The 12,391-nt window shown below is 41.8% G+C and overlaps 1 protein-coding gene across 2 annotated transcripts in view; it reads right to left on the reverse strand.

Moving 5' to 3' along the window:
* Positions 1-1,158: 1,158 nt before the first annotated feature.
* The window catches only part of MCM9 (minichromosome maintenance 9 homologous recombination repair factor), an 82,301-nt gene continuing 71,068 nt past the window's right edge, over positions 1,159-12,391 (reverse strand). For both annotated transcript variants that reach the window (XM_067011717.1, XM_059083866.2), the window contains exons 11-13: positions 11,458-11,540; positions 10,822-10,967; positions 1,159-4,832 (exon numbers count right to left, since the gene is read on the reverse strand). In XM_067011717.1, coding sequence (XP_066867818.1) covers positions 3,359-4,832; positions 10,822-10,967; positions 11,458-11,540 — 1,703 coding nt within the window. In that variant the 3' untranslated portion in view covers positions 1,159-3,358. The remainder of the gene's footprint in view (positions 4,833-10,821; positions 10,968-11,457; positions 11,541-12,391) is intronic.

Consider the following 12,391-nt stretch of genomic DNA (forward strand, 5'->3'; position numbering starts at 1 on the left):
ACACTGGCCTCGCCTTCCACATTTTGAGTTTGTCAGATTTGGAACTAGGGTGTCTGATAAGCTACATCTGAAAGGTTAACCTGGTCCCAGGTAGTCCCTAGACTTAGACATTCATCAGGGTAGGTAGGTTCTGAACACCCAAGTGTTGTGGATTGGCTGAAAGTGAGCTCTAGGGATCTTCCTTGTGGCTGACCTAAGATTTTCTCTAGAACTGTTCTTCCAGTAATTCCACCAGCTAGGCAGCTTTAGCACTAGGGGAAGGCATAGAAATCAAATACAGTACACACATCAAGACTACGTAGGTTTGCAAGAATTAAAACCTGTCAATCAAGAATAGGTCTCTATTATTATAGTTTTGGCATACCTTCAAAAAAAAGTTTAAAGCTTGGCTGAGTTAAGCCAAAGAGGTAAAGATATCAAAATAATATGCTTGTTTTGTCTGTATTTCTAAAAAACACTAAAAATTAAAATAATAAAATCCCTATTATAAATTTTAGAATACCACATATACACTGAAAAGTATATCTTTAACAATGTCAGAAAACTCAACTCTTTTATGTAGCTATGATAGAATTAAGATCCTGGTTTGGTCCTCTCACAAAGAAAATCAGGTACAGCTTTTATTGTGTTTAAATAATTTTACATTATTAAAATGTTTTCAAGGAGTCCACTGGCCTGAAAAAACTATATCCTGACATGTTGATTCAGAATTAAAGGTGATTTTTATACTTTCCTTTATTGACTACAAATATGATTTTTGAGACTGTACATATTTCCCCTGAGACATCTGTGTTTTTCCTTGGTACACACATTAAATACCATATAAGCGAAAGTCTTAGTGGTTGTGAAATCACACAGTATAAAATAAAGTAGGACACAGCAGGATAAAATGTGACCTCAGGACATTAAACATTTTCAGCTCTGAAACTAAGGGACCCCACAGTAGTGGTAGCACTGACTTCCCCGTGCATCCCCAAAGCCCTGAGTTCGGCCTTTAATACCGTTTATCACTAAAGGAATAAAGTGCCTTAGGGGTAGTGGATTCCATGACTTGAGTTGGGAAAAAAAATAAAATGAGTCTGGAACATGCTGCATGGCTGCTTTGGTGAAAGTCAGAGTCTTAAAAGGACATTGGTGTGAACATAAAGGGACTTCCCATTGACTGAGTTGTAAGAATTTGCACATCAAAAACAAGTACAGAGGTGGTCATAACACGAAAGTAAGCTGTGACAGAAGTTTACTTTTTTTTTAATAAGTAAGGGAGCATTCATATTGAGTAGTTTATTTCTTCTAATAATTATGTCTGTTTATAATATTTACATATATAGTTATTGCTCTCTGGGTAAGCACTGAAGAATAAACACATGGAACTTGTAACTTGACCAAATGATCCTGGCAGCAGAAGGTACTAAAAAAAGTAGGGTAGATTTATTAACACAAATAATAGGACATATGGTGAGATAATACCAGGTAGAAGATGGCATAGATGGTCATATACAGTAACTAAGGAAGATGGACAATTCAACACTGTATTTTAAAATATGAATTACTCAGTGTCCTGAAGAGAGGAGTTAACTACATGAAACTAAGTGCTCTACAATCAAGATTGAAATGAAAAATGAAAGCTCTAGACTACAACCATGTTAAATGATAAAAACAGAACAGATCAAAATACCCTAATGGCAAATCAATAGGTTAGGAATTATCAGCCATGGCCAGCTTAATACATCATTAGTGCAAAAGATACCAAGTTTCAAAGACAAAAATTTATAAGAAAGGAACTTAAAAGTTTACCATAAAAAACGTCAGCTCAACACTGTGGCTCACGTTTGAATTACCCTAGTCTTCACAACCAGACCATGTCCAGGCCAAGAATCACCAGTCAACAACCCAGATGCTTTGCTTTTCCTTTAGTACTCCTAAGAATGCTAAAACTCAGGGAAGTACTAATATTTAAAGATTAGGAATATATCACACTAAGAATCATACTACACTGGGAAGTTAGTAAAGTACAGAAATAATGAAGAAATTACCTAAACCATAGCCTTAATGTTTTAGGATAGGTGTATGTGAATGTGCAATAATAACATTATATGTATGTTGTTCATCAGCTGCTTAAGGTGTTTGAGGATTTCAAGACTCATCCATACTAAATTTGTACTCATAGTTTAAAATTTTTCAGAAAATTTAATTAGTCAGTTTTGGAATTAATGTTTAAACGCTCCAGAAAAATTGAGATTCCTAATTTTTTTTCTGTATGAATTTAATGAAGTGATCATTAGACAAAGGACATATAGTTTTCAGTATTCCTCATGTCTAAAGTCCCTCAGACAATGAAAGAATCTATTATCATTTTCCAAATTCAAACTTCAGAAGAGAATGTCTATAATTATGAAATCCTAACAACCCTTGCTAGAATCTAAAAGAAGAAGTTACTCTAAAAGCATTTAAGAAAGACAAAGCTTGAGTGGTCTTTTCCTACCAAACACAGTTATTGCTTTGTTTTAAAGCCAAATGAATCATAACTTAGTAGGAATCATGTTTCCATGTTAACCACTTGGATGGATGCCATGATATATGACTGAGACTACTGCACACTCTCTTCTTCCAACTGTAGGATTTAAATTTTACTGAAGGTACATCCCCAAGACATAAAAAAGAATCTGAAGCACAAACTGTTGGCTCAAGAAAGAAAGGAAAACTCAAAAGGTCAATACCCCAAGAAAGCTACTATCTGACCAGTGGCCAGATCTCTATGACTATCATGGAACTGTGAGAAGACCTCTCAAAGAAACAAAAGCTTCAGTCATATTTAATCTGACACATGAGAATAAATACAAAAAATTAGAAAAAATATCACATGATTTTGGCAAATCATAATAAATATTTACCACACTCAGCACATCTTGGGTGGAAAAAAAAAAACAACAAAGGAAAAAAACAAACAGAGAAAGAGTTCATCTGACTTGTCAGCATTGTGAGTGTTTCCTGGCATTCGCTCCTGAGTGAATGAAGGGATCGCAGGAAAACCTACCCCCTAAAAAAAAACAAACCAAACCCAAACAAAACAAACAGAAACATCTTCGGGAATATAAGTACTCTGTTTGCAGAATCAAGCACAATTGTTAATTAATTAGATTCAATCACAGGTATCACACTGACCTTCATTGATTATACAGTTTTTCAAATCATGAAGATAAACCTGAATTTATAAAACCTGATGGGGGGGCTGGTGTTCAGAATGGCGCCCAATATGGTCAATACTTCTATATAGCCATAAACACCATGTTGATATCCTGAAGGTGCTGGCTTGAGTGGACGAGGGTGAAACTTAACTTGACCAGAAAGCTTTTCATGATTATGGCTTTTTTCTCATTTCTTCATCCCAATCAAAATCTAATGGCTCATCGTCTAGTTCCGGTAAAGTGAAGAGAGATGTTCTGGAAAGACTCAGTCTCTCGGTGGATCCCCCCAGCTGAAAAGTTTTCCTTTTCCTGCCAAGCACTGTAGCTGCAGTCACAAGAAGAGGGCTGGGGCCTCCCTCACCCGGGTTCTTACTTTCAGGAGGAGGAGGGGATTCTGATCTGGATTCAGAGGGGGAAGTAAAGGAGAAGTTTGCCAATCTTGCTAATGTGCAAGCATGAACCTTGCCACTTTTACTATGGCTCGAAACCTCTTCCTTTCTGTCTCTTTCAGAAGCAAGATGGAAACGCCCAGTGTTGCTCCCAAGCTCTAATTCAGGCTGGACAGCTCCCTTTGCAGGGGCACATTCCCTCTTCTCTCTTGGTCCGTCTTTGTCCGGTGGCTGCCGTGACACCTCCTTTGTCTTATCTTGCAGCTGAGCTGGGCTTCTGATTTCTGAGGTAGAGGCCAGCTTTTCTGGACCCTTCCCAGGCAGAGCTGCTTTTCCTCTTGCTCTACGTTGGGGAATTTCAGGACCCTGAACTGCTGTTTTGCTTGTGCCAGGAGACACATGGCTGCAATCTTCAGGAGAGTGGATCAGTTTTGACTTCTGTTTGAAAGTAAATTTTGCCAGTTTGGCCACAGGGGGACCCGGACTCTCAACACTTTCAAGGTGGGGCTCTTGCACCCGAGCAAGGGATTTCTGTCTCTTCCTTTTGCGAGTTCCAAGCACTCTCTCTGGGCTCTGTACAGGAGTGGGCCGAGGATGAGGAGAGCCTGTGGGCTGCGAGGGAGGCCTGGCGGGATTCCTGCACAACTCCTGGGCCCTCTCCTTGTGCAGCTTGTGCAGTTTCCTGGGGACGTGATGAGTCAGTACTGAGTCTGGCTCATCAGCAGATACTGCTGCTTCAGAAACCATTGCTGCCTTTTTTGCCTTTTCACCCTCAAGGCTGTCTGGCCTCAATGGAGCTCCTGTCTCTTCTGGTGTTGGAAGCGGTCCAGTTTCCAATTTGCTCCTTTGGCCTGGCTCCCTTTTTTCCTTACCCTGAGATTTGTTGTTGGAGATTTTCAAAGCCATTTCCCCCCCACTTGTTTTGGGACTAGGAGACACAGGAACAGTGTTTTTAGGTTCCATTGGATGAGTTGCTATGGAGTCAAACCAGTCCAAACTGTCATCTTGGCTATTTTTGCGCTCAGCTGAATGCCTTCTACTTGTCAGCCTATCAGGCCCCAGATGGGACGGGGGATTGAGAGGTGGGCTTCCCCCGGGCCTGCCTCCAGTAGAGGACAGATGTGTGCTACAGTTCACTTCCTGCTGAGCTGATGGCCTGAGCTTTGATTCTTCCCCTGGATCATCTCTCAGGGACCCTGAAGTTGTCTCTGCTTCCATTGCCTGTGGCTGGTATTGACACACACTCTGATTCTGTAACCTGCAGAAGATAAGGAAAACGTGTACTGCTTTAATCGTTTCATTTCTTTATTCTCTGAGATGCCATCTAAGGGTTTAAGTCCAATATAATTCCGGGTTAACACCACATGCAGTCCCTTAGAGCAGCAGGAGGAAATTATACTTTCATCAGGATAGAATTCAAGTGTTCTGATAATCATTCTAATTTGACCTAAAACGGTAGTAAAATAAAGAAAATGAAGTAGCAGGTTTGTGTACATATTTTCAGATCTCTCTGAAAGTCCATTTCATTCATTTTAGAATTCTCAGTCTTCTCTCTTGTGTTAAATGTTCTCCTACAAGACAGACTGGTGGCTATGTGCAGAGTCGCTGATTATGGACCAAGAGAAGTGGCTCGAGTTGTTTGGTAGCCAGTCTGCAGATCTGAACCAAAGTGGAAGACTATAGTTTACAAGCTCCTCACATCTCTTGACTTAACTGAGGTACTGAATTTTCGTGCATCTGAAAAATCACCTTCCCCAGGAGTAAACGAACTGTGACTCCTCTGTGCTGTGGCCCCCGCCCCTCCAGCAGCCACCTGCAGGGCAGACCTCCTCCAGGCAGCTGTGACCTCTTCTCTGCCTAGCCCAGCCACGTTTCAGCATGTGTTCTGGGCAGCCACTCTCCATTAGACTGATACAGAGTTGAAACCTACTGACCTGCCCAGAAGGCGGAGCTCATCTTGTGATATTCGTTTTAAACTGGAATAATGCCAGAGGACCAATTTCTAACAGGGATTGTAGCTTCTCAAAAGGAGGTCCCTTAGAAAGCCCTTCCTAACAACCTAGAAATGCCTTCTCAGTATAAGGGGCAATATGACTCTGCTTCCGTGCACTAAATCCAAACAGAAACTACACCAAAAAGCAGATGAGTAAATTATTCTAAAGGTCATGGGTAATCATAGAAAAAGGAACAATAGAAAATACGTTAAAATTAAATGGATTTTAAACTTAAATATATTTAAATACATTAACATGTTAATGACAGCTCTCTCTGGGAAATAAGATTATGTCTGATTTTTTCCTTATTAATTTATTATTGTTACTTTCAAAATACTCTATAAAGAATGTGCATTGGGCTTCCCTGGTGGCGCAGTGGTTGAGAGTCCGCCTGCCGATGCAGGGGATACGGGTTCGTGCCCCGGTCCGGGAAGATCCCACATGCCGCGGAGCGGCTGGGCCCGTGAGCCATGGCCGCTGGGCCTGCGCGTCCGGAGCCTGTGCCCCGCAACGGGAGAGGCCACAACAGTGAGAGGCCCGCATACCACAAAAAAAAAAAAAAAAAAAAAAAAAAGAATGTGCATTATTGCTTACAATTGGGAAAAAAAATACCCGAAAATTATTCTGGGCTATAGTCACTGGTAGACTTGGGAACATCAATACAGGAAAACCTGGGTTCACTGTAGTCACAGCCAGACAAAAGCAAAACAAAACAAAAAAAAACCCCAAATAGCTTTCAAAATTACTACTATCGGGCTTCCCTGGTGGTGCAGTGGTTGAGAATCCGCCTGCCGATGCAGGACACACGGTTTCGTGCCCTGGTCCGGGAAGATCCCACATGCCGCGGAGCAACTAAGCCCGTGAGGCATGGCCGCTAGGCCTGCGCGTCCGGAGCCTGTGCTCCGCAACGGGAGAGGCCACAACAGTGAGAGGCCCGCATACTGCCAAAAAAAAAAAAAAAAAAAATTACTACTATCTAGTATACTTTCAGTATCAAATTGAGGTCAGGAATACTTGTAATTGTTAACGCTCCATAACTTTAAAAATTTATGGGAATTTTAAGGGTAGAATAATTTAGCCCTACTATCTTAGTCTGATTCTGATGTGGGAAATTAATTTCTCCACTGTTTAAATTCTGCATTTTACTATACCTCCTAAGACATCTTTACACGCTGTTTTTGTTTTTTTAACATCTTTATTGGAGTATAATTGCTTTACAATGGTGTGTTAGTTTCTGCTTTATAACAAACTGAACCAGCTATACATATACATATATCCCCATATCTCCTCCCACTTACGTCTCCCTCCCACCCTCCCTATCCCACCCCTCTAGGTGGTCACAAAGCACCGAGCTGATCTCCCTGTGCTATGCAGCTGCTTCCCACTAGCTATTGGTAGTGCATATATGTCAGTGCCACTCTCTCACTTCGTCCCAGCTTCCCCTTCCCCTTCCCCGTGTCCTCAAGTCCATTCTTTACATTTGCATCTTTATTCCTGTCCTGCCCCTAGGTTCTTCATAACCGTTTTTTTTTTAAGATTCCATATATATGTGTTAGCATACGGTATTTGTTTTTCTCTTTCTGACTTAATTCACTCTGTATGACAACTCTAGGTCCATCCACCTCACTACAAATAACTCAATTTCGTTTCACTTTATGGCTGAGTAATATTCCATTGTATATATGTGCCACATCTTCTTTATCCATTCATCTGTCGTTGGACACTTAGGTTGCTTCCATGTCCTGGCTATTGTAAATAGAGCTGCAACGAACATTGTGGTACATGACTCTTTTTGAATTATGGTTTTCTCAGGGTGTATGCCTAGTAGTGGAATTGCTGGGTCATTTTGAGATGGGTAGAACAGCCGCCATTTGAGGCTGGCTGTCACTAGTAAAGCATTTTCTCAAAGAAAATTGATAAAAATACAAACAGCTTTATTATTAACATGTGCTCTCCTTAAGAAATAGAAAACTCTTTCCCAAGGGGATAAACCCACGTGCTAGAGGGGTTTTCCCTCTTGCTAAGCTTAGCTTTAGAGTGTGTCTTGGAGGTAATTCAGTTCCTTTGCTGCTGTGAGGATCAGCTCCGGAACATACCCTTGCATTACAGAGACATACATACCAGAAGAAAAAAAACATTTTAAAGGCCATTTTAAGTTCTTTTTTTTTTTTTTTTTTTTTGTGGTGCGTGGCCCTCTCACTGTTGTGGCCTCTCCCGTTGCGGAGCGCAGGCTCTGGACGCACAGGCTCAGCGGCCATGGCTCACGGGCCTAGTTGCTCCGCGGCATGTGGGATCTTCCTGGACCAGGGCACGAACCCGTGTCCCCTGCATCGGCAGGCGGATTCTCAACCACTGTGCCACCAGGGAAGCCCTAAGATCTATTTTTTAGACCATCACCTACTCTTTTTTTGTTTTCCCTCTTTCCCTCCAGCAGGGTCATTTTGAACTTGGTAAGTCCAATTGCTATTTTTCTATCACACAACACTGGTTCCTAGCCTCACATTCCTTCTTTCCTAAATCCAACATGTCAGTTTAGGGTAGTCAAAATGACCAGTTTCTGGTCACTCAAAATGAGCATCCTTTCCAAAAGCAAAGCCAAACCCAGGACAGGCCTGAAAAGGATCAGCTACATCAAACTATAAACGAACCAGAGTAAGAGCTTTGATCTTAACATCATGCTCTGGATCGTGAAAAAGCCAGGAGACCAAAAAAAAAAAAAAAAAAAAAACAGAGTCTGATTCTAGACAAAGTGCAAGTTTACTGCAGGCTGGCACCCGGGTATTAGTGGGACAAAACTAGTCCCCACACTTCTCCAAAAGGCTGTGCTGAGGTTTTATAAACAGAACAAGAGCACTGCTGGATGAAGAGAGTGAGCAGATAGGAGAGAAACGCCAGGAAAAGAATTCTCAAGGTTTTACTTAAACAGTCAATAATCCCAGTGTGCTCCCCAAATTCTCACTGTGCAGCTGCTCTGCTCCCACATGCCCTCCATTCACCAGGCCCCAGCTTTGAGATCAACACCAGTAACCAGATTCAGGTCAGTCATTAACCCACTCACACGAATGAGAAAGAGGCCCGATGGACACACTTGCCATTCCTCATTCCTGCTTCACAGGCACAAACTCAAAGTCAGGCTTTTTAGAAGTTCATGTATTTAGGGAGCATGCAAACGTGAAAGTTCAGGCAAAAATTCTTTAGGTGATGTGTGTGACACGTTCCTGCCCTCATGTCCACATTTTAACAAGTCACTAGAAAGGGGAGTTTTGAAACGTTGCTGTTGTCATTCCTGAGTTGTTCCCCTGTAGGATGAAAAGTTCCTTCATGGTCTTCCCTGGTGGCAAAATCCCAGTGTGAATAAGGCCATAAAATCAGTCATTTATTCAATATTCCATGTGAGGCAGTGTACTGAGTCCTGATACTAAAACAGAATATTTAAAATAACTGTCGGGACTTCCCTGGTGGCACAGAGGTTAAGAATCCGCCTGCCAATGCAGGGGACACGGGTTCGAGCCCTGGTCCGGGAACATCTCACATGCCGCGGAGCAACTAAGCCCGTGTGCCACAACTACTGAGCCTGCACTCTAGAGCCTGAGAGCCACAACTACTGAGCCCGTGTGCCACAACTACTGAAGCCCATGTGCCTACTGCCCGTGCTCCGCAACAAGAGAAGCCACCGTGATGAGAAGCCCGCGCACCACAATGAAGAGCAGCCCCCGCTCGCCGCAACCAGAGGAAAGCCTGCGCGCAGCAACGAAGACCCAATGCAGCCAAAAAATAAATAAATACGTTTATAAAAAAAATCAGTTCCTTCTTTAACATAAAATACCTTATTCTCACTGGGGAGGTTTTTTAGTCTGACCATTAAATTGTAAATTTTTAAAAGTCATGGATTTGGGCATGTAGGGAAGGAAATCATGATGCTGACGGGAAAGTCAGTGCTGCTGCTAATGGACCAGGAAGGCCTTTCCTGGGTGAGAGTCAGTACTTCTATCTCTACTTCCATAACCTTCCCAGTGTTCCAGCACAGGCTGGCCTGAAAGCAGCCTGGGTCTCTACCTGCGATTTTCTTCTACCAGAGATATATAATGACTAATGATCAAATATTTATTATGCTTTGAAGAAAGCTTTACAAACAGTAAGGAAAGAATTAAAATATTAATAAGCAGTCAGATTCTTTATGTAAAGGCCATTGCACATGTCCTCTCCTGGTGATGAAAAACAATACAGCCAAGTTACAAAATATTTTGTGTCTGGGTCTGGCCCAGGATGGGATAGATCACTCCCTTAGAGGCCAACTTCCTCTTCCTCAACAGCAGTCCCAGCCACCTCTCTGAATAGCACTGCTCTACTTCTTATACTGAGCCAAAGAAAGAGAAGAAGAAAAAGTGGTGGCAGTAAACAGGATACAGCCCATTCACCAAGGTTTCTTGATGGAAACTGTGTGTCACATTGGGTGTGTGTCATAAACTGTAGGTGGCACACCTTGGTGCTTCTCATACAATCAGGACCCGGTTTATTACATATAGTAAAGGACCAGTCAGTGTTCTCCATGAGGCTCACCAAACCAGTAAGCCAAGGAAATGCAACTGTGGAAGGTGGTCTCAAAAGAGGCAGCCATCAATGCCCTCATTCCTGTATGTCTATGTCACTTCTCCCATCAAGAGGTGGTGTCCATTTCCCTTTACCTTGCATGTGGGTTGACCTTGTGACTTGCTCTGAACTACAAAATGTGGTAGAAGTGATGCTGAATCAGCTCTGGCCCAGCCCATAAGAGGCCTGCAGCTTCCACTTTTGCTACTTGAGTTCTAAGCTACCATCTCAGAATTCTTACTACCTTACCGTAGAGAGAGCCCAGCTAGCCCCCGGCCACTTAAGCCACCCCTGCGAAGGCACCACACGTGATGGAAGCTATCTTGGATGTTCCAATTCCAATTGAGCTCCCAGCTAAATAAATGCAGGTGTATGAGTGATCCCAGCTGGCACTATGTGGAATGGAGATAAGCCATCCCCACTGAGCGCTCCTGAATTTCTGACTCCCAGAAAAGTGAGCACTAAAAAGTTGTGGTGGTTTTTTTGTTTGTTTTGTTTTGTTTTTAAGCTACTGAGCTTTGAGGTAGTAGATTATACAGTACTAGATAACTGAAATCCCCTACTGAGAGTACAGACAGATTTTCCACTTTATACTTCTTTCATTTCACTAAATGCCAAACAAGCCTTTTCCATTATATGCTTTTCTTGGTTTTCTTTTCTCACCTTTCAAGTCTTCTTAGCTCTTCACGTAAGAGGCTGTGCAGCTCCAGCTTTTCCAGAATAAGTTCACACTGCTTCTGGTACTGCTCCAGAGGGTTATCAGGAAAGGATGTGTGGAGTGCATTCACACCTCCTAGCAGTGCACCTCCCTGAAAGGGTGAGAAAATGGAAAATACCAGGGAGAGTCACCAGGCTAGCCTGCATACAGGAAGTACACACTAGGGACCACTGATCCCAGATGGCTAAGACCAGCCCTCTACACCCCCATCACGGTATCAGAATCACTTGGGAGCCTTTTTCAAATTTCAGTGGTCCTCTCCCTCAATTCCTGGTGGCATGCATTGCTCTGGGAAGCCACACTGTCTCTAGTGGGACCATAAGCATCTCCCAGGCGTGTTGAGGAGAAAAAGGATTGAGACCCACTGCTTTATACCAGTGGGTAAAGCAATGCTACTGATGCAGAGACTGTTTCTATGATAATTTTTTCCCCTTCTTTTAAATAGTTTCCTTTGGATATATTTCCAGGAATTACTAGGTCTAGAATATGATCATTTTTATAACTCCTGATAGGCTACAAATTGTCCTTTTTAAACAATACTTGTAACTAGGGTTCAAACATTAGGTACAAAATATCCTTACCTGCATGGAGGACTCCATTACCGACACCACTGTAATAGCATCTTCCAGAGTCACTGTGTCACGGAACATCAGGCGAGCATGAGCTAATAAGGTGCATTTGAAATTATGAAGAAGTATTTTTATGAATTTTTGAGGTGATAAATGTAATACTCTCCTTGATCCCCCCATTCCAAAACTGTTATTTTATAGGTGAGCTACTAATAAATAAATTTTACTAGAACAAGCACATAAGTCTAACTTCAACTAGCTTTAAGGTTGTTTCTCTAATAATGGGCCTAATCCTTCTGCACAGCCCATGGCAATTCTGTGGATTTACATGAAAAGGTACTCTGGGCTCCAGCAAAGAAAGGTGCTATGCGGCATATATTTAATATTCAGTGACTTTTAATCCTTACTTTCTAATCTATTATAAATCATACAAAATTAAAATTAATATTCATTTCTCATCTCTGGTACATCTCTTTATCTGTGAGATTTTCAAAACTGCCAAATTTGCAAGCCTGAATCTTGGGTATTTCTTGCCTTAATATTAGTTATAAATCCTTGAAAAAGTGAGGCACTTTTGTTATATAGAAATTTTTGGTAAGCATATATTATATCATCATATGATACAGTCAGCTCATGTGAAAAAAATTTAGGATTGTTTAATAAGGGCTAAATGTAAAAGCCAGTATTAGAAAAAAGAAGAAAAAGTCTGGAGACGCCTATTAGCTGCGAGTATGCATGTAAGTCTCATTCCTTAGGGATGGGATAGAGCATGGCACTGTTAATTCAGCATTATTGTGTTAGTGGTGGGCTGTGAGTGGCAACTGGTGAGAAATAACCCAGGATGCTAGATAGGAAACATTTCCCAGTAAGGGAGTGTGTTCCACCCCAAATGCTAAGAGAAGCCATCGAGAAACAGAACATCCGTCAATCAGACTTTCTAAATGAA

This window comes from Kogia breviceps, chromosome 13, assembly GCF_026419965.1.
Source record: "Kogia breviceps isolate mKogBre1 chromosome 13, mKogBre1 haplotype 1, whole genome shotgun sequence".
NCBI lineage: Eukaryota > Metazoa > Chordata > Mammalia > Artiodactyla > Physeteridae > Kogia > Kogia breviceps.